Source organism: Aythya ferina (genome assembly GCF_964211825.1).
Source record: "Aythya ferina genome assembly, chromosome: 6".
NCBI lineage: Eukaryota > Metazoa > Chordata > Aves > Anseriformes > Anatidae > Aythya > Aythya ferina.
In genome coordinates, this window is record NC_140303.1 from 23,234,740 (window position 1) to 23,256,249 (window position 21,510).

Below are 21,510 nucleotides of genomic sequence, written 5' to 3' on the forward strand. Positions count from 1 at the left end.
AATTATTTATGCAAATTCTTGGTCTTGGATCAGTAATAATTTTCAGCTGAAAACCTCAAAGAATTTCTGTAGACAATATTTCAGCTCCCTCTTATGAGGTAAATACTAAACATTAAGCCAAATTTAGCAGTACTCAGCCTTGAGTTCCCGTCCATGTTCATTCTTGCTTCTTATAATCATAGTGATAAGTGATATGCCTGGAAAATGTCTTTGAAAGGGCTATGAGAATTTTCACACTTGGTAAACTCTGCCAGGTACTCTAACTAAAACCTTTGTGTAAGTTTTTGCTCTTGACTTTTATTCAAACATTTATTGGAAAAACAAACAAACAGCTTTCTGAAAGTTTAGAACACTAATAATGGTTAGATCAAAATCAGCGTATGTGCCTACAGCATGACTTCAGTAGAACTTAATGCAACATGGTGTTCTCGAAACTGCAACCATCTGAAGGAGGGGTGAGCATTTATTTTTATTTTTTTATTTTTTTGACAAATAAGAGTTTTCCAGGTCCCTAGAATTCAATGGAAACTGAATTCAGTGTTCAACTGAAGTTGTCTTGGCTTTGTGCTGAACATCTCAGTACCATCATGTATTTAAAACAGAGATGGTAGGGATTGTCCTTTGGAGCCCTTCTGGGGGGTCCATGCCAGCAGTGAGTCCCGCTGTACACAGAGCAGAGGGACTTCTGCTATTAGCATTTCAGGGGAGGAGGGCCTCTCCCCTCTCTCCTCCTGATTTATTAATTTGTCTAGTCATAGCATACATTTCATAACTATGACTAGAGAGCTCTGTATTTAACTCCCTCTGCATGCTTCAGAGTTGTCTAAACATATGGCACTGGATTCTGCCAAAATGTATGCAATACGTTGGAGGATGGACAGAAAGCATGAGACCTGTAGAGTTACCAGGTTGGATCTGAGGGAGCTGGCTAGAACACTGAGGGATACAAGTTTGTGCAGCATACTACTACTCCTGTGCTAACGTATCTTGCTTTCAGGACCTAAGATAACTCCTCTACTTACAGCTTATTTATGCCATATGTCTTTTCTGAATCTCTGTTGAAGAAATTCCGAAATCTTTTTTGAATCTAAGTGTATTTTTCTCATAGGAAAAGATTGTTTCTTGTAGTTTTGTTTTATGATATAATAAGACTTAAGCTAATGCATTACTAATTACTTGAACAAATATTATGAATGTATTCTTTTCCAAAGGTGTTTTTCTTTGTAAATATGTCTTAGTGTTTAGACTCTACAGACTTCAATGTTGAGGATTTTTGCATGGCATACTTTCCTAGTTATATATGAACATCCATAATTTGTAAATTTATTGTATGATGCCAATTCAGAGAACTTGTAGTTTTTTCTAAACTTTAGGTAAGCTTAACATTTAAATTCACTCTCATCTGTGAATTGCAACTTTTTTGGTTAATGTGATTTGAAAATATTAAACAAAGCTGTTTTAAAAAATAATTAACATTGCAACAGGATACGACAGTGCATGTGTGATACTTACATCATTCAATACTTAACATCATCTGAAGCTTTCTGATATTACTCAGTTGTAAATTTTCTCCACCTCAGTAAGTTATTTTCAGAAATACCGGTCAACAAAATAACTTAAAAATCACGACATGTAATATGGTAAAATACTCACCTTGATCCAAAAGCAAAAATAAAACACTAGCAGAGTAAAACCATAATGGTAGCCATGGGAATGCATCATGGTATCATGTTAATCATAAATATGTGCCAAAAGGACAATGCATCTCTAAGAAAGTAAATACCTGTAATGAAGACTTAGGAGCAAAATATATTTTGGAATGTATTAATAAAAGAAGAAATTTTCTTGGATCTGCATTTACAGTTATATATAGAGACAAATATTGTGAAAACTCTCTATAAAAAAGCAAAAATGACTTAGACCCATACTTGAGAGTATATGGGGTACATTTTTGCAGTCTTAGTTTTTGACAAGTTCATCTATCAGGCCAAAGTGTTAAACAGACAATGCATTGCTTGCAATGTAGAATACAGTGATTTTCCTTCTCGGGGTGATATCTGTCTACGTGTAGGTGGCCAGCACAGACATGACAAATATAAATTACTAAAATATAATATTAAACATGAAGACTAAATTATACTACTTGTGTAATCTTGTTGAGGTTGGTAGAGTCTGTCACGCTTCAGTTACTGTAATTGGGCTCCACTGGAAAGCAGCGAACCCATACAAACCCAGCCATGGGATAATTTTAACGTTACCTTTGGTCAAGTAGATAGGATGGTTCTAACTTGAAATATTTAAAACTTTTTTTTTTTATTATTGTTTAGGTGGAAATAAATCATTCTTTTATATATTCTATGCACTTTAAAAATATTAGTAGTCATACCATAAACTGGATATCAATCCATCAATAAAGGCATAGGATGCCTTTATGTTTACATGTTTATGAAATCCACATATCAGTGAACTACTTGGTAAATCTCTGATGCAAAATTTGAAGGCTACTCATTTTAAAATCAGTTCTCTAATTTTCTATGTACTTACAAACTTAAGATCTACCCAGGCAGCTGCCTTTGATTATCATCATCCATTTTTTTAAGGTTATCTGCTGTTGAAAGTAGAGAATACAACTAGTAGTGATACAAAATCATGTTATTCACAGCGGTTCTGCCAACTAGCTGAATTTTAGCAAATTGTTTAATCTCTGGGCACCAAGGTTGCTTAATATAAGAATTAGATATAATGGTTTTAACTTCTTTATGGGGGTAGCATAATATTTAGAAATGCTTTCAGAGCTCCTTACAAAAAAGACATTACCAAAATGCTTACTATACTCTTGTATATTTATAGGTTAGATGTGTGTAGTGTTCCTTAATTAAGCACACAGTTTTGATGGGCACAAAAACCTGTCCCTGTGCCTACAGCAATACTTTCAGTGTCTGTATGCATGTGTGTGCATGCTTCCCCAAACCGCGCCCACATGCTGGAATGCAAACACAGAAAAGGCAACTGTTCAACAGGATGCGATGCTAGCTGATTGCCTGCTCTGTAGGAAAAAAAAAAATACAGACTCCGCTTCATTTAAACAAAAGCAAGAGTCATATAACAATTCCTTGCTTTATCACTATACTGTAATGGAAAAAAAAAAAAAAAAAAAAAAAAGATTTTTATCATATCTGGTTAGCAGCAGAATAAAACAGCTCAGCTCTCTAACTTATTTTAATGATGCATCATAAAATTAGTTTAACAAGGAAAACACCCTTCAATTCCATATTCTATTCCACACCTTTGTTGCACAATATTATGCAAAATGACTGTATGATACAGCATGATTTTCTATATACGCAACTACAACAAGCAGGCATTCAGGTTTTATCCTTAAACCACAAAATGCCACTAATATTCTGATATATGTGAATAAATTGAATCAGAAAGACCTTGTAAGCAGAGCTTTACAACAGAGAAAATTTTGTAGGACTCCTGTGGTCTGTTTAATGCCTCTAATACCTTTCACTACACGCAATAAAGGGCATACCTGTTTGAGAAATTACATGGTCTATTACATTTCTGTTGCACCTTTCATCCCAAAATGTTTGCACTCCACATTTCTGGCAACCTCTTGAACAGAGGAGAGCAACCACCAGTACTATCCTGCTGTGTGGGTGGAGGCGTGGAGATTTTCCCGGAGACATCTAGGACAACCACTGCCTGTTACAAAAAATGCCATGGGATATTACTGCTTTTTCAGAACAGACAGGACTTTGTTTTTAGTAATTTAACTTGTATGAAAAACATGTACTTAGTAAGCTGCCTGGAACTCACATCCTTACCAAAGGCAGAGGTTCTCCTTCAAATAGCCATTGGAATTAACAGTTCTCTCTAGCTGAAGGTTATGCTAACAGTAATCAGAAATGGGTATTAATCTGCAAACATTTATGCTCAAGTATACAATGGCACCAAGTACATTTACTGCGTACGGTAGGTGGCAACTTGTCACGTGGATTAATGCTTTTAGCTAAACGATTGTTTTACCTCAATCCATAAACAAAGGATGACATTATAGCAACTGTACAATTAATAACCTGCCTCTTTGTTAACTTCTACAATGTTATCTCCTCAGATTAGCTTGAAAAAGCTACAGATTTTTTCTTCAAATGCTCTTTATTTTTTTTTTTCCCCTCTAAGTTATTCAACAGAGGACATGGAGAGCGTATTAATAGCTCCATTATATAGCTCCCTGTTTTAGTCTTCTGTTTATAGTGTATGAAAGTTACATTTGCTTTATATGAGCCATGTTTTAAGTTCAGGACAAAGCTGTAAACTTTACAAAAACAGGAAAATAAAAATAGTTTGACTCTATCAATGACTTTTGAAACACAAACACAGAACTGATTTTCTGTTGGTAAAAAACAGAAGTGCCATTGGAGTGCAGATTTTGTTTTTAAAATCTCAGATCCCTAGGAAATATGGTATCTCCAGTATCTCAGAAAACCAACTAATTAAAGTCTAGTCGTCATAAAATTGTCACTGCAGAACATGGCCTGCAGGCGCTCAAGTTTAGAGCCTGCAGTGTTTCTAGTGATCAGCATTTCATGCGTGCTCAGTTGACAACTGAGGTTTGATTAAGAAAAGTGGTAGAATAAAAAGATAAGCATAACCTCTCCCTTCTTAAGTGAGATTAGCATCACTGACTGAACTGCTCTTTTAGATAATTCATTCCTCCATTGGAAATTGCCATTGCTGTCTGTCTGTCTCTCTCTCTCTTTAGATATTTTCCCTTGTGTTGATTATCACGTTCCTTCCTGGCATTGCTGAGTTTCTGCTGTTAGCCCATGTGAGCTACTCAATAGTTTGCAATCTTCATTCTGGATTAGTGCTTGCCCAAAGAATTAGACTATAGCATATAGTGGTTTTCAAATGAGATTTTAAAGGGAATGTTACAACAGTTTCCTACCTGTCCAGTAAAGTGTATTAGAACAACATCACACAAATCTATGTAATCATTTTTAACTAAAGCATGATCAGCTGTGATGGTCTTCAGTTCAAACAGTGCTGCAGCGTCGAATCATCTCACCTTTGCAACATGGCGGTTTGGTTAGCATTTAGAAGATGGAGTCACCTAATGATTTTGCCTGAAAAGTAGCAGGTTACAAACGTGAAGTTCTTTTATACTTACAGGAAGGCTATGCTCTGAATACAATTACCCTGCCCTTGCTGCAGGAACAGACAAAGGAAATATTTCTCAGCCTTCATGGTAACCTAGACAGTGCCCAAACAATTTGAGGAGCATCAGAAAAGAAAGGATGGACGATCAGAGGAGAAAAAAGATCAGACTTACATTAAGGTCGTCCCTGGGATTGCTCTTGAGATTCTTCTGCCAGATCAGTTTGTTGAACTCTTTGAAAATTGAGCCATGGAAAGTCCACCTGACTCATCGGGGCTTTTTTGGGTTTTGAAATTTACCCAGATTAATGGGGCGTGCCTGATAATGGCATGTGGTTATTCAGGCTGCGAACAACCTCGATAATCTGTCAAAACAGGCAGTTTCAGGTCATTTAATCTTTATTGAAGAAGCAGAAAACAAGCAGAATAAAAGCTTTATTGAAGAAGCACGGTACAAGTGAGAACGGCACACGGCGAGAAGCAAAACATTATTAAAGTACAATATAGTATACTATATACTGTATTGTACTGGATACAGTGTATCTACTAGATGAGCTATATACTAGATAGCTCGTGTATTAGCATAGAATGGCCAGTTATAATACTTTTCCTAGATATTTAATCCTAGAACTAGTGAGAAAAAGGGAAATTATACTTCAATGCCACGTTCTGGTTTTTCCTCACGGGAAAGAAAAAAAAAATAATAATAATTAAAAAAAAAAAGATTGCTTTGTTGTTGTGCCAAAGCACTTCCCGACTGCGGAGCTGTGTTTTGCTGTGCATCCCCCGGCCACACGGTGTGACAGCGGCACGGCGGGGAGGTGACCCGGCGGAGCTGCACGTCCTGCCCCGCGCTCACTGCCCGGCCGCAGCGGAGCCGCCCGTCCCGCAGGAAAGCCGGCTCTGCACAGGGCGAGCTGCCGCTCCGGCCCAAAGCGCTCCCAGCGCCAGCTGATGGCCGCCACGGGGGCAGGCGGCGCCGTGCTCCTGCCCCAGCCTGGCAGCGCCAGAGCCCGGCGGGGGGAGCGGGGGCAGCCGCAGGGAAACCTCCGCGGGACGAGCCCGAGGGCCGGGCCCGGGGAGAGGAAAATTCCAGCCCGGGACAGCGGCCGCTGTCAGCCCGCCGGGGCCGGGTGGGTGCGGGCAGGCGGAGGGAGGAGCCGGGCCGGGAACAGGGAGTCTCTGTTTCCCCGCCGGCTGCCAGAGCGGGAAAGGTTCCGCGTTTCAAGTTGCTCACCGAGAAGTTTTTTTTAAAAGGTTTTATTACACCCCCCCCTCCCGCCCCGTTCTCCGCCCAAGGTGTGGTTCGGCGAGCGGCCGCCCCGGCGGAGCCGGAGCCGCGTGTGCGTGGCCGCCGCCGCCCCACGGGCGCGCTGTGGAAGCAGCCGGGGAATGCCTGGGCTCGGGGGCGAGGCGGCGCCGCGGGCGGCAGAGCGGGGCCGCCTTCCCCGGCCCTCCCCGAGCAGGTGAGGCGGGGCCCGGCGGCCGCTCACCCCGCCGCAGGCATGGCCGCCCCGCCGCCCTCAGGGTAAGCGCCGCTCCCGCCGGGGCCGGAGCCGGCTGCGGGCGCCCCGCGGAAGGAGAGGAGGGGACGGGACGGGACGGGACGGGACGGGACGGGACGGTCGCGGGTTCTGCCCCTGGACCGGGCGACGGCAGCGCCGTGCTCGTGGCCGCCCAGCGACCGTTAAACGGCCGCCGGCGCGGCGGGAAGGGGAGGGCGGAGAGCGCGGCCCTGCCTTCCTCGACGGCACCCGACCGCTCGCCGCCGCCACCGAAAGCGGGCTCCCGGCGGGGCCAGCGCTCGCCCCTCGGTGAGGTGAAGTGAGGTGAGGTGAGGTGAGCTGCCGGCCGGCGGCGCTTCGCGGCGGGGCTCGGCGCGTTCCCCTCCCGGACGGCGCCCGCGGGCTGGCTTCGAGTTTTGGGAGCGGTGGCTTGGGGGCGCCTCGGGAGCCGGCTGAGGTGAGCGGGCAGGTGAAGCTCGGCGTGTCTGCGCCTCAGCGCTAGTCCTGCCCGAGGGGCGGCGAGCCGCCCGTAGCCCGTCAGGAGATGGAACTTGTAGGACGTGGCTCGGGGTCCCGGCTGCAGGCAGGCGGGGGCTGCCGCAGGTACCGCGGTGTGCCTGCGGGTGGTGGGTGCCCTCCGCAGCTGTGTGCTCAACCCCGCAGGTCCCCGGCGAGGTTGCTAGCGCGACCTTTAAATAGTGGGGACAAAATAATTGGTGAGTGTGTATTTTAACACCAGGATGTTCCCGAAGCTTGTGTATTATCTGCAAAAGCTGAGTAATTGCATTTCTGACCAAGTGAATACGTGGTAAGCAGGTGGAGTTGGTGATTTGCTGTAGCAGCCGCAGTAATCAGATCAGTTTGAAGCGATGGATGAAGCGAATACGGGGACTGGTAGAGAAGGGGCACTTGTTTGCCTAGGGCCTTGTGGCGGCTCCACGCTTATGCACAGCCACAGAGAAGTGAAGTTTATCTTGTTAGCCACTGTAGTAGGTACAATTACAGTATAGATAATTAGTACATTTCTGCAACGTAGGGAATGTATGCTCAGCTGAAAGGACCAAGCGTATGATAATGGAGCATGATTGGAGGTTAGGAAGCGGCTGCAGTGGTATGTCTGGAAAGCCCTCAGTTGTACTTGCAGGCTGGAGTGTGAAAACAAGCAAAAAGTCACAACTACAACGTTGGGTTGAGTGTGCTAACAGCTTCCCTAGGTCTGCAGCCTGCCATAAAGCTGTCGATTGTACGCAATTTTGTCTGCAGCCTGGCTCCTTTAAGGTAGGAGGAGTAGCGTGTTCCCTTAATGTGACTTCAAGCATCTGTCAGCATTCACATCTCATTTCTGAAAAAACATGTAGCTAGCAACAAGGCTTATTTTCATTAGCCCTGCAGATATATTTTCAGGCCTTTTATCAGCTGTTCCCATATAATTTAGTTCTTTGAAAAATCAGCTTACTCTTCCTCTCTTGTTACAAGAGTTTCTTATTGGCAGTCTGAAATATTTCCTGAAGGTGATTTGTTCATACTAGATTTGAGGGAAAAAAAACAAAACAAAACACAAAACTGGATATACCAGCAAACCCAGCAACTCCCTCCCACTTTACTGAATAGGATCCACAGATTCTTTTTTGAATGGTTAGCAGTGCTGTGGTTCTCTTCACCAAATGAGATTATGGGACAAATTGTGTTAGAAATAGTAATGTTCTTTGGTTTGCATTATATCTTCTAATCTGCCTGGCCAGGTGGGAAATGTTGTTGAAACACAGATGAAAACTGTTTAGCAGCAAGTGTGTTCTTAAATCACTGTTTAAAGTTACATGGTGTAATTATGGATAATTCTTCACAGTTTAAAAACTCAAATTATATTAACTGCCAAGAAAGGTAGATGTGTTAAAGTTTTTTTTGTGGGTTTTCAAGTGTCAGTGTTTATTTAGCCTTGGAACTTCTGTATAGCTTAATCCTCTGTGATACGTCATGGCTTTTCTCTATGGAATTTTCTTATCTTGTTCTACTGGGACAAGATTTGGAAAGTATCTCATAACTATATCCTGGAGGACTTTTTTTTTTTTTTTTTTTTTTTTTGGGTATACAGGATTATACTTTCCTGTTAAAAAAAATGTTCTTTAAAAAAAGTTTGTGGATTGGGAGAAAAAGATGCAGGGGTACACGACTATGTTATTCTCGAAGTACAACCAAGGTAAATTCATAAAGGTCTGTTTTGTTTTAAATACTCAGCTGGATTTTTTTTTTAATATGGTGAATAGAAGGCATGCCCAGTAACTGGCTGGACGTGCCACATAGTTTCCTCTGGTAGGAGATGAAACTTGGCTGGACTTACCCTTAATAATTTTATAGCTCATCCATCTTGACTCAAGTCTGAGGAGCACTCCTGGAAGTATGTTCCTGCCAGGCTAGCTGACACAGTGTGTTCCTGTTCAGCACAGAGGTGAATCGGCTTTGTGTATTGACTGTGTTACAGGATGATAGGAAGATGTGTGTTTTTTTAAATACTTTTTAAAAAAAAAAAAAAAAAACAAAAAAAAAAAACACAAAACAAAACCTGGCTGGTATCCAGCATCTTGACCTCATTTTTTCCTGCTGTTGCAAGCTAGCTGTATCCCTGGTGAAAATCAATTTTTACATAGACAAGTAGATTTTGCTAGTTGACACAGACTTTTACTGTGAAGTGGTGCCAGCAAATATGCTGTTAAACTATTGGAGCAAAATTGTTTCTTGATAAACTACAGATTTATTTCCTTTGAAATATTATAATGACCGTTTAGGTGTGCCTTTTAATTCAGATCTAATCAATTTACGATAACTTCATGTGATCTCATTTGTATTCAGAGCTATATATTTACTTAAAAAAAAAAAAATATTTTTCACTTTCTTTTTGATTGCCTAAAGAAAACATGCTTAGGAGCTACAGCTGCTCTCCAGGGGCTGAAGACAGAGATGGCTGTAGCAGGGGGTAGGGGCAGGCCTAAGCTGAGCTGTGCTTAGGGTACTGCCAGGAACTCTCCTCAGGTGTGTCTTCATGCTCCCTTTCCCTGGCTGTTTAGCCCCGTGAAGGTACTGAGGTTTTTAATAAGAACAGGAGAGAAATCTTTTTATGTGGTTAGGGCTGCCTTTGAAGGAGAGAGATCTGAATGTTTTCAGAAAAAAAAACTCTCTGTTGTGTGCCTTTGCTTGAGTACAACTGTTGAGTTCTTTTAGCAAATAATTTCAATCGGTTTACGGATCTCTAGGCATGTCAGCTGTGGTGCAGTGTTGAAAAGTGTCTGGTATCAAGCTTAAAATACTGGTTTGAGCTCTCCTCATCTGTTCTTTGTCAGCTGAGCTAGTTCACAACATGGCCATAGGTTTGTTGGGGCATAAATGAAGGTCCTCTGTGGTGTGGAGCGTGGGATGAATGGGGCAGGAGGTGCAGCAATTACTTCAAGCATTCTGTTGTCAAGCCACAGCAACAGGTTGGAGGGTGGTGGTGGAGTGCCTGAAGCTTGTACAGTTTGGTGGAGTTCAGGTCCAGCCTGAAACTACTACATTTTCAATGAATTAGCGGTTGCTATTGCCTGTATAGTACTTCACTGTATATAGATGTTCATGGATAAAAGCAAGACCTTTGTGCTTGTGGTACTAAACGGTAGTACTATCAAGACTCGGAATTTAGGCTGGCATGGTTCTAACAGGCAAGGCAGTTCAATCTTAGGTGTGCTCTATCTTTTATACTGAGGAGTTCAAGATAAAGATTTTTTTCTCACTTCCATGACCCTGGTGAAGATCTAATTGAGATACAACAAAATGGAAAGAAGTTTGAGATCTTGTGACCACAGTTTGCTGGGTGTTTGAAACAGGGAGTTAACCACTTTGTGGGTGGATCCCCATCAGGAGCCACTTAAATGTTCTTCATTCCAGGGTGTAGTTTACTATCTGAATTCTGAATATATACGTAATACCTCTTGAGGTGATTATGTTGTTCTTTTTAACAAATCTGCCTTAATCAAGGCAGCATCAAATAGTTACATGACATAGTGGTGCCATGAATCAAATGTTGTTGCATTTAATGGCTGGTTTGGTTACTCAAACCTTGTCAAGTCTGAAATCATAGCTGAGTACTCAGTGGTAATATTCCCCGTTGGAGTGTGTTGCTGTGGGAATGAGATCAAGGAAGCATTAGGGGGCTAAGGAATGTGGATACTAGAGTGAAAAAATGCGTGGGAGGGTAATGCACAAATAGAGAAATGAGCAGTTATTTCAAGCCTTTGTCCAAGTGTGATGGTATCCTGTGAAAAGGAAAAGTGAGAGCTAGTCATTAGTGAGATTTAAACAGCATGTGAGAAAAAAAAGTGCTTTGGACTGGAAGGTGGGTTTCAGTGTCATCTTACGCTTCGTTCTTTTTTTTTGGTATTGTTACTGGATGTTTTTGTTAACTTTAAGAGAGGCTACAGTGTTTACGTAAACCTGAAGATCACTATTTATGTTGGGTAGTAGTATCTGTGTTGGGTGAAAGAAGAAAAGAGCCCATTGTAGGGACCAGAAGCTTAGATCCCAGAGGAAACCACAGAGCTTCACATGATTACTATGATCTGATAGGTAAAATAATTCAGTAGGAATATTTTTAGTTCAGAAACCAATGGTTTCTGCTGTAATCTAGCATCTTTGTAGACCTTCCTTCGTGAAGTCCAGTACTACTTCTGGCTTCCTTGACTGTAGCTTGGAAGAAAGTTTTTAAGTGTGCAAATTTCTCTAGCTTGGCTGCTGCTGTTTCTGGCTGCCACTGCTGTAATTTTGTGCTGCTGGGGAGCTGAGGATCCCAAATTACCCCTACTGCTATTAGAGTTGTAACAATGTTAGCACCTGCTCAACTAAATATTTTTTCAAGAAATTAACAAGTTGGTATGATGAGTTGCTCTGTTAAATAACTGAATATGAGGAAAGCTGTTTTTTTTTTTTTTTTTTTTTTTTTTTTTTTTTATGACTGCTTGCAAGTTAAAACAAATCTGACGGTGCTCTTCCCTTCCTTTTCACCTGGCTCTCACCAGCTTCCCCAGGGGCTGACCTGCTGCTCTCACTTAAGCTCACTCAGCTGCCTGCTGTTTGAGAAAGGGCTGTTCTTTACTGTGAGTATTTGCTGTCACTGTATGCTGCTCTAAAATTCAACAAGATGACGTCAAGGCAGTAGAGGATGACAGGAGGCCAAGATGTTGGCTCCTAGACTCCTGTAGAGTTCTGTGGCCATGCCCAGCATTAGCACAATGAAGAGGAAACTCTGGCTGTGCAGCATGCGACAATGGGAAGCTCAAGAGGGGAAAAAAAAAAACAAAACAACACAACAACCCTGTTTTGAGCTGTAACAGGCAATTAAAAACTTGAGGTTTCACCTGAATTCTCTCCTGAAGTAAGGTCTCACAATTGGAAATGTAACTCTTTGTATCAAAGTAAACTTTTTACTAACTAGGATTCAAATAGATGCCTTCTGACTTAAAATCTGCATGTTGATGGACAAATAGAGAAATACGCATTTTTTCATGTTTTTTTTTTTTTTTTAGAAACTTTTTTTTTTGCAATACCGTGGGAATATTTACTAACCTAGGAGTTCCTGGATTTGTTTTTTATTTGCTTGGAGTTTATCTAGTTCAAAAGGGGCACATACATTTGTGTATATCTTTTGGTGGTTGTAAATGATCAAAGACATGTGGGTGGTTGAAGGATGGATCCCTAATCTGTCTGTGAAACGTCTCCCTGGGGAGTTTGTGTGTATGTCGACTGTTCTGCAAGACTAGGATTGTCAGGATTGCTATTTTCAGTTAAAGAAAATAGAGCACATGAATATTTTTGGCTAGGCATGAGCTTTCTTCTGTGAGAAAGCATTGGTTTTGTTGCTGGGAGCATTAATTCAGCAAAGGCTTCAATTGAAGAAATAGGTTGCTAGTCGTACTTTTTTAGCTGTACTTTAAAAATACTTTCTGCAAATTTTGTCTTTTATTGTTCATTTCTGTTCTAGATATATACCTATATGGTTTGGAAAATGTTACTCCTATTTAAATACCATATATAAAAAAAATCAACCTCTCCTCCTCTCTGAACAGTGTAATCAATTACTCTATGCCGAGTAGGTAAGTATTGTGAGCTAGAATTTTTCTCAAGTACCAGTGATCATACAGTTTCTGTTACTTGCCCTGCATCTCTCTTATAAAGTAATGCTGTTTTAATTCCAAAACCCACTCTATCTCAAAAGAACAGGATTATAAACTTGTGTATTTGTCTTTAGAATCAAGTCTATTTTCACTTCGGTTTCTGACAAAAAACCGACCCAAATGAAAAAAATGGGATTTTTAAAACTAAAACGAAGAAATTCTGTCCAGAAAATTGACTTCCTTCTGATGTTTTACCTGGCTTTCATTTCAGACTTAATGATACATTTTCTTCCAAAGACTAGGGCTCTGTATGTGCAAGTATAGCAGCTTTTACACATTTTGCTATGGGGAGGCTGAAGTACCTCTTTCAGCTGTCCCTTCAACACAAGCAGTTTATTGACAAAGCCATTAAAAATAGGGTCTTTGTATTGGTGGATGATGTAATTTCGCGTCTTTTCCCCACTCAGTTTTAACTGCGAACTGTGTAAGCAGTTTGGCAGATTCCTTAGGTATTAAGGTACAGTACAAAACCCTTTACATGATGTGAAGTACTGTGTCTTGCTCTGAAGTTAAATACCTATACTTCGAAGTACAATGTCACTGGGTTCTTACTGGCTTTGTGGTGTCCTTTCTGCAGACCTCTCTAAGCATGGCACCGTGCTGTTCTTCACTGTCCTAGGGTGATATGCAGCTTCCCGAGTGTTTGAGCCATGCTCAGATGTTGTACAGTCTCCACCGCTAATACCTGCTCTCTCTCATTGAGCATCAGAGGACTTGTACTGGAAGAGTTGCACATGCTTGTATCTTATTACTGCCCAGACACTTTTAATGTGCAGGTAACAAGGTTGTTAGAAGGGTAGTAGGGAAAAATACAGTGTGGCGAGTTTGGTTCTGGTCATTTGGTATTTTACCAAGTGTTTATGTATCATTGCATTGCTGTTGACCTTTGTGGAACCCAGTACAGTTCTTGTTTAGTGCCAAACATGACTGAGAAGACAGCTGGACATTGCAGTGCAGGTAGAAGGTAATCTACTGAGATATCTATTTTTAAAAATTCTTCAGACTACGATGTTGAAAGCATTTTTTACTTGGGAGGAACAATATTTTTGTCTCTGTTTTTGTTAAAAATAGGCGCCAAAGTGTCTGTTAGAAAGGTAGTTTGGAAAAATGTTTACAACGTGTCATTCTGGGATGTAACCCCTTCAAGCAAAAATAAATACATCACCGCTACTAATGCAGAAACTCTTGTTCTTTTAATTAAAAAAAAAAAAAAAAGGCATCCTGTTCACAATTAATTGTGAAATTGTTCTGGCTTTGGACCCGACGATCTCTTGAGGTCCCTTCCAACCCCTACAATTCTGTGATTCTGTGATTTGCAATGATGATGCATAGAAATTATTTGCAATGATAAGTGTTTTCATGGCTCTTCAGCTTGTAAGATGGACAAGAGGTTATCTAGGTGATGACCACAGAGTAGTAGGCAGGTTTCCAGGGGTGAAATGTCTGATGATTTTCAGAAGTTTGTGTCAATTCAGAAATCCACACTATGGCAGAAATCTGGGCTTTGGCTCTTTTATTTTTAATAAAATAAAATTCTCCAAAATCAAGAAAAACTGTGTGTTGAAAGTTGTCCCTTGATTCCCATGCTTTCATTCTTTAGCAGTCATTGCTTTCTTCATCTACTTTATGAAATCTCCAGACAAACTTTTCTGTATCCCCTGCTGATCTCTGACTCATGGTATCTCACTTCCCCTTGCCTGCAATTTTAATCCTCTCCTTCCACCCACGTTACGAAGTAGCCTCACTAATTCCATCCTTGGTGACATCCCTCAGCTATTTTTACCTCATTAAGTTTTTAAAGTACTCGCTTCACAGGGAAAGTCCCATTTTGTTGGATCTTATATGTGCTGCTTCTCTTCTGAATGCTTTTATTGCTGGTTATGCATAGGAATTTAGAAGAATTGTAACACTTAATTCCAAAACCACAACTGTTTAGGCGCCTTTAGATGTTTGAAAGATAAATGGTGTTTTCCCATCTGACAGAATTTGGAACTGAGATCTTAAGGCAGCACTGATAGCCAGAGACATGGGATTTATTCTATATATTTTTTTTCCATTCAAGGAAATCAGAGTTTATACTTTGCTGAGCCAATACCAGGACAACTTAGGACATTGCTGAGCCAATACCAGTGATTTTCTTAATGTATTATGTTTTGTCATTCCTCAAAATCAGATATATGTAATTTGATGTTTACATGGCAGGTTCTCAGGACACTTGTTTTAGAAATGAACTGATGGAACTGGACCTGATTAATCTTTTTTCCTTCAACTCCTTAACGTTTCTGTATCTTTGTTTAGTGGCTGTTCTTCTGTGGTGGGGGGCGGGGGTGTTTTTCTCCCAGGTGATATGTACAGTGTTCAGAGGATTCTGAAATTAAACTAACTCAGTTTTTTTCTTTTTTTTTATTGTTCTCCTGCAGTGTAGGGCACATTTCCCCCCTGCCCTCAACTATAGTGGCAGTAGGTAATGCTTGTTCAATGCTTTAGAAAAGCAAGGTGAAAATGCACATGTGGGAAACTACAGCAGTTTATGAGTGCTCCTTCAGAGCTTATTGTTAATAGTGAGTGGGATAGGAGAAAATCTGAAGCAGCTTATTTTGGAAAACTAATAAGGATCTGACATCACTGTCTGAACTGTTGGAATCTCTGTCTTGTTTCTAAGCATCTTTTTTTGACTGTTTTCATATTTCCACTGCCCAAACACTTACAAACTTTCCAGTCTTTCTCCCAAAATACACCACTGCAATGCTTTTTCATCCATAAATCTAAAATTAATACAGGGAGAGGAGGGAAATGTTATGAATTGTAAATGCTATATGAAAGCTTCAAAGTATAAAATGACTTAATCTAGAGGAGAAAAAAAAAGGCAGGTGAGACTTGGTATCATGATAGTTATAGAAGTATTCAAACTAATCTTTTTTTTTTTTCTTTTTTCTTTCCCCCCCCCCGCCTGGTGGTGTTCTTTAAGACACTGCTTATAGTTCTTTCCTTTTTTTTTTTTTTTTTTTTTTTTTCTTTTTTCTTCCCCCTGCTTTTACTCACCAAAAGTTTCCTGGATTCTGTAGCTTCAGTATGTAAAACTTGCCAGCCAGTGGGTTTATGAGATCTTATTATTATTTTTTTTTTTTAAGACTGCCTGCCAGGACTTCAATCCAGAATAAGTTTTTATGGTAGAATTGAGAATGTTTGGAAATAATGACACACGATGTAAATGCTGAAATTTCAACCTATGCAGTGCCAACCAGTATTTTATACATATATTGACTGTAGATAGAGATTGAAAAAACTGCTTTGTACCATGAATGGCCTCATGGAAAGATCCATGTGGTGTCAGTGAAAACTCTGCCCCTCTTCAGAAGAGACAGATATTGTAATATGACATTTTTGTGACCTTCAACAGGTCATCTCTTAGGTCTCAGCTTTATTTGAGAGAATTAGGGCACAAGTATAATTCTGGCCCCAGTTGATGGTGATCATAAACTGTCTGTAATTTCTGGATGAATAAAGGGAAGAGTTAGGGCAAGAAAAATAAACAATATTTGCTTTCACTGGAAAAATATGTTAATGTTGATTGCATATAGGGTTTAGATTTGCGTGATTAATTTAACACGTTTAGGGCTCAAGCTTGAAATCACATATGAGTGGTCTCTTTGAGAGAAAGTACAGCATGCTGTGTACACATGGCTGCTGCTGTGTTGTGAGTTCAGCTGTACCGTGCCCTTGCAGGTTATTGACTATTAACTACTGGGCCGTACCCGACGGACACATGCAGGCTGGCCTAGCGGGCCTCAAATCACAGGTACAGAGCCCTTTTCCTGCTATATGGGGATTTTCCTTCACTCTCCCTGAGTGTGATCTGTCTGCTCTCTTACCAGCTGATGTGGCCTCTGCCTGCTCATGGTGCACAGATCTGTGGTAGGAAATGAAGTGCCCAGTGAATTGTTTTAAACGAAAGATTGTCAGAGCTTCTTGGAAGACCTTCAGATGGAAATAGCCTTGAAAAATCCTACCCTAATTAACTGAGAATTGTACAGTTAGGTGCCAACAGCATGTTCTCGGAAAGGAAAACTGGTCGAATATCTAAAGAATTCTCTTACATGTAAACAGGAGGTCCAAGATTAGAAACGATTATGAGTTTTTAACATTCACTTGAAGATTCAATAAAACCCAGTGAGATCATGACAGCTCTACAGTTTCTGGCTTTTCCCACATCCTGTCAGATCAAGCTTCGCATCTCAGTCATACGCTGAGAAGTGTTTCCTTCAGTCACTTTGTGGGGTCATGTGAGTAAATGCCCAATGTGGTAGAAAGATCTCCAGTGTGCTTGCAAAAGAGCGTATGATACTTTATCAAAGATAGGAAGGGAGAGCTGAAACATGTCAAAACTTTAGCTGAAATTGTAAAACTTAAGTCCTTAAGCTCCACCCTTTTAAAAACTCAGCTTCTGACAGTACCATCAGATCTGTCAGCAGATGCGAATCACATCCTTAAACTGTTGGGGTTACACCAATTAGTCTTCCCTGTGGTTGTCTGTGGCTTGATTAACAGTTTCAGTTAAATGGCCAGCAGGCAAGAAATGGTTTGGTGGCTATTTATGGGGAGGACTGATTTGCAGATGTGACACAGGCTATGGAGTTTCATTCTTCTTGCTTTTCGTTTTGATAGTTGGATAACTGCCAGGGGTGGCATACTTGGCTCTCTCATACGGATGGTCTAAGTGGAGGGAAGATTTCTGTGTCTTGTTCTGAGCAGAATAGATTTACTCCTGCTCTTCAGCTGCTGGAGTAGGTCAGTTGTAGTTTCTTTTTGTCCTTTTCTTCAGCTAGAAGTCAGTGAAGGTTTTTGTTGCCTTTGGACCTTTTCCCTTGCCTGTATTTACCTGAAGATACTCTTTTAATTTGGTGACATTTTTGAAATAATAGTTTGAAAGTTCTGTCTCCAAAGAGAGGCTTTCTTCTTTATACTAGCTGCAGTATGGCAGTGACTTCATGTCCTTGTAATAAAAATGCCAAAAATTGTGGTCATTTTTGTTTTAGGTGTGTCAAAAGAACAAAGGGTCATTAGCCACAGCTTGAATCTCTTCCCTGATAGGAAGGTGGAGTTCTTTCCACAGATGCCTTTGGGCAGTGTGTGAAACCCAAAATGTTCTACTGGAAGAGAACAAGTGTGGCAGAGAGGTTGTTGGGTTTTAGGCTGCTGGCCCATAGCTGTTTACTTGGTAGTGTGAGGGTGAATGGTGTTTTCAGTTGAATTTTAGCTGTCTTTTGTTTGTGTCTTTCTGCTTTTATAAACTGTGTAGCTAGCTGCCCGACAACATTTTTTTTTTTTTTCCAGATAGCATGCTGAAAAACTACAGTATCAAACTTTAGTCTTAAAATAATATTCATGCTGCTTTTGATCAGATTCTGTGAAGCACTGATCTACTATGGGTAGCCTGGGGGAATTGGGACAAGTCTTAGAGAGATTTTGGCAAAGGAAATACCTGCAGCTGGTCTCTGACCTAGCTCCTACCACTATGGGCAAGAGTAGAGGCTCTGGTGTAGGTGATGTTCTGATCTCCACACCTTCTTGTCACTGAAGCTTCTATTGCTGTAGCTGTGTTGGGGGTAATTTTGCCTATCCCTCTGTTTTCACCCCCACCTCAGGTCTTCTTTTTTTTTTTTTTTTTTTTTTTTTTTGGCCAGTGTAGACAAACTCAAAGTTCTGTAGTGCTCTTGAATCAGGGTCTTTAGTTTCTAATTCACAAGCTTGCCCTATGTTGGTATTGGTAATTACATTTCTGCTTCCACTGTCATTCTGCTGGCATGCTGTTTATCCCTCGCTTGACTGTAAATTAGTATTGAAGAAAAAAAGTAGATATTTTGGAGCTATAACTAGCAATACATTCTCATTGTATTAGTTTTTAATGAATTACATTTAACAAGCAAAAGCTTCTAAAACTGTTTTTGAACAAGTGTGGTTAACAGCTAAGCATGTGTGGTACTTCTGTCTCTGCAGGGTGACAGCATGCAAGTGGAATGTTCATGAGTTATTGCATGGGCACAGAGCAAGAGTGTGTAAATCATATACAAAATGCTACTTGGCTAGTTCCTTCATGGGTAGGAATGTGAAAATGACTGCAATTCTGACAGGATTTTGACTGTTGTGGTAATGCAGACTACAAAATTGATAGATGTTTAAAGTAATTGGAAAGGTATCTAATAAAAATGTTATTTTCTTTTAGGTGTATTTTACTGAGATTTTGTTATTTTGAGAAAAATTCTAAATTGAGGGAGAATTCAGAAGTGCTTTCAAGTCACAAGAACTTGTGTTTTAAGGGCTTTATGAGGCCTTACAGCTTAGATCATTCAATCAGTATGTCTGTTCTTTCCTCTGAAAGCAAGGAAGTCCTTTTCCTCTGAATTTTCTTGGGTGTTTTTACATGACTTCCAAGGTTGGAGTAGTGTTTCACTGTTTTTAGATAATATTTATAAACTTGAGTCACATTGTTTCAATGCGTTCAGCATACATCTGAACACAGTATAGATTAGATGTTAGAATTTTCAGAACTAAGGAGGTGAGGAAGATGAAATGCTTGCTAATTGAGTGTGCTGTTTCTCATAATGAGAAAGGACTTAGTTATAGGAGCTCTGATAAATAAAGCCTGTAGGCAAACTACCCAGCTGTAGTTTAAGATGAAAACAGGATGTTGGTTGTATTGCTGGAGGACTACTGTATAAATCAAAGGATATGCTGTTATTGCTGTGTAAGGAAACTCTACTCCCTTGGAGTGGTTCTGTATATAAAAGAATGGTAATTGCCATGCTTATCAAGGCCTGGCAGTTCTCCTTTTCCAATTGTGACCTGGTGAATCTACCTCTGGTGCATGACTTAAAACGTTGCCAGTTATTTTAATCCCCTATTCAATGAGGCAAACAAAGTGGTTATTTTTATCTCTTTATAGTTCCTTAGATTATACAAATAGAACCCCCCTTCCCTATATTCAGGCCAAGGGTGGCTTATTAAGGGGAGCTGTGGGTTGTGTCCCTGGTGCCTGTTAATGCCTGCCGGCTCCAGTTGTGTCACTCAGCTGTGTCATCTGGAAATGGCCAGGTGGCTTTCTCCCCTTGCAGATGTCTGAGCTTGCCACCTCGTGATGTTTTTCCCCCTCTATTCTCTTTGTTCAGTAGCCTGAACTGTGCTTTGTTTTTCTCTTAACTTTATAAAAGTGTTTCCCTTCCCCGTTTCAGTGAACGTTCTGTTCTAGTGTTCCTCAACACTGACTAGAATGGCATTGCCTTTAACTTTGATTTTTAAAAGTAACACTTTTTAGGCTTCCAAGCACTATATTCAAATGCACTTCTTCTCTTCAGGAAGAAAGTATGTCAAATTACTGTTCTGGTTTGTTTCCCACAGGTTTATTTTTCTCTTCATGTACACAGTAGGATAACTTAGATGGTTATTTAAGACATGTGAGTTTCTCTTAAATGGAAGTAGCTGAATCTGGGACAATAGCAAGTATATGAATAAAAGTTGATGTTTCCATAACATTATAGGCATTTTTATAGAGGGAGAAAAAAAAAAAAAGGGGCACGTCGTTAAGAAGAGAACTGTTTTGGTAGCGTGATTGTAGTGTAGCGGTTTGCGCTGGCTAACAGAGTTGTTGACCGCTAGGTATTTGTACTCAAGTGCAGAGCTGGCCCTGCAGTGAGGTTCATGCCTGGGCGTCAGGTTCGAAAGCACTGCTCATGCCTGTGTGGCAGGGGAACAGCATTTGGTAAGGAAGTGTAAAGAGCGGAGTTGTGAGCCAACTGTGCAGGACTGTCTTGGAAAACAGATAGGCCTTGCTCTTGAAAGCATCTTGAGGGCTTTATTGCATGAAAACAACACGAAAAGAATATTACATTTGCTTTATAGTGAATTATAAATGTATCTGTCAAGTATGTGGTTTCCATGAAGTTTAACGTTCAGAATGACTTTTCTATTATTTACCAAAGCATATCTACATTTACCTGGAGTTTGGTGAGAGAAGGATATAGTGGGAGCTGTTTAGGCTTGTGTAACAAGCCTTCATAAATACCTAAGAAAAAATGTATTTATAATAATAATGTTCCAAGAGACATTACAATTTCATTGTTTAGACTGTAGCACAATTGAAATAACTTCTTTAAAGGTCTAAGTAGGACTGTTCCTTTGGAACATTATTCATTACTCATCTAAATTTTCACAGTTGAGAGAACTTGTATTGGGTGAAACAATCTATCCTCCTGGTGTTTGAATTATTTTCTAAATCACACTTATATTGCCACGTTATTTGTGTATACTAGAACACTGTCCGAAATTACTGGAGATGAGATGTTCTCAGGGGTAACCTCTTGGAGCACTGATAAAATGGTCATATTAAAACTGAGATATGACCATATGCCAGTATCCAGTAACAAATGTATTTCTGAAGAAGTATGGCCTCACAAATCAGTTTCTTTCTGCTTTTTCATAGGAGTAGGATTGGAGGAAGGAGTTTTCAAATATTGAATTTGTTTCTTGTATGTACTAAACAATTGTAGGAGTTGATCAGGAATTAAGTCTTTTTGATGAAACGGCATAAAGTTCCGAGGTGGAGATCAAGTTATATTGGATGTACTTGGGAGAAGACTATGTTTCCTGTA

The 21,510-nt window shown here is 40.4% G+C and overlaps 1 protein-coding gene across 8 annotated transcripts in view; it reads left to right on the forward strand.

Moving 5' to 3' along the window:
• The first annotated feature begins 378 nt into the window (after positions 1-378).
• The window catches only part of COBLL1 (cordon-bleu WH2 repeat protein like 1), an 88,455-nt gene continuing 67,323 nt past the window's right edge, over positions 379-21,510 (forward strand). For 3 of the 8 annotated variants that reach the window (XM_084523235.1, XM_084523239.1, XM_084523242.1), the window contains exon 1: positions 379-455. In XM_084523235.1, the coding sequence (XP_084379361.1) occupies positions 394-455 (62 nt within the window). In that variant the 5' untranslated portion in view covers positions 379-393. Of the gene's footprint in view, positions 456-6,521; positions 6,692-6,875; positions 7,003-11,736; positions 11,789-12,758; positions 12,785-21,510 lie in introns of those variants that run through there. The other 5 variants (XM_084523240.1, XM_084523246.1, XM_084523237.1 and 2 more) reach the window with 5 other exon arrangements.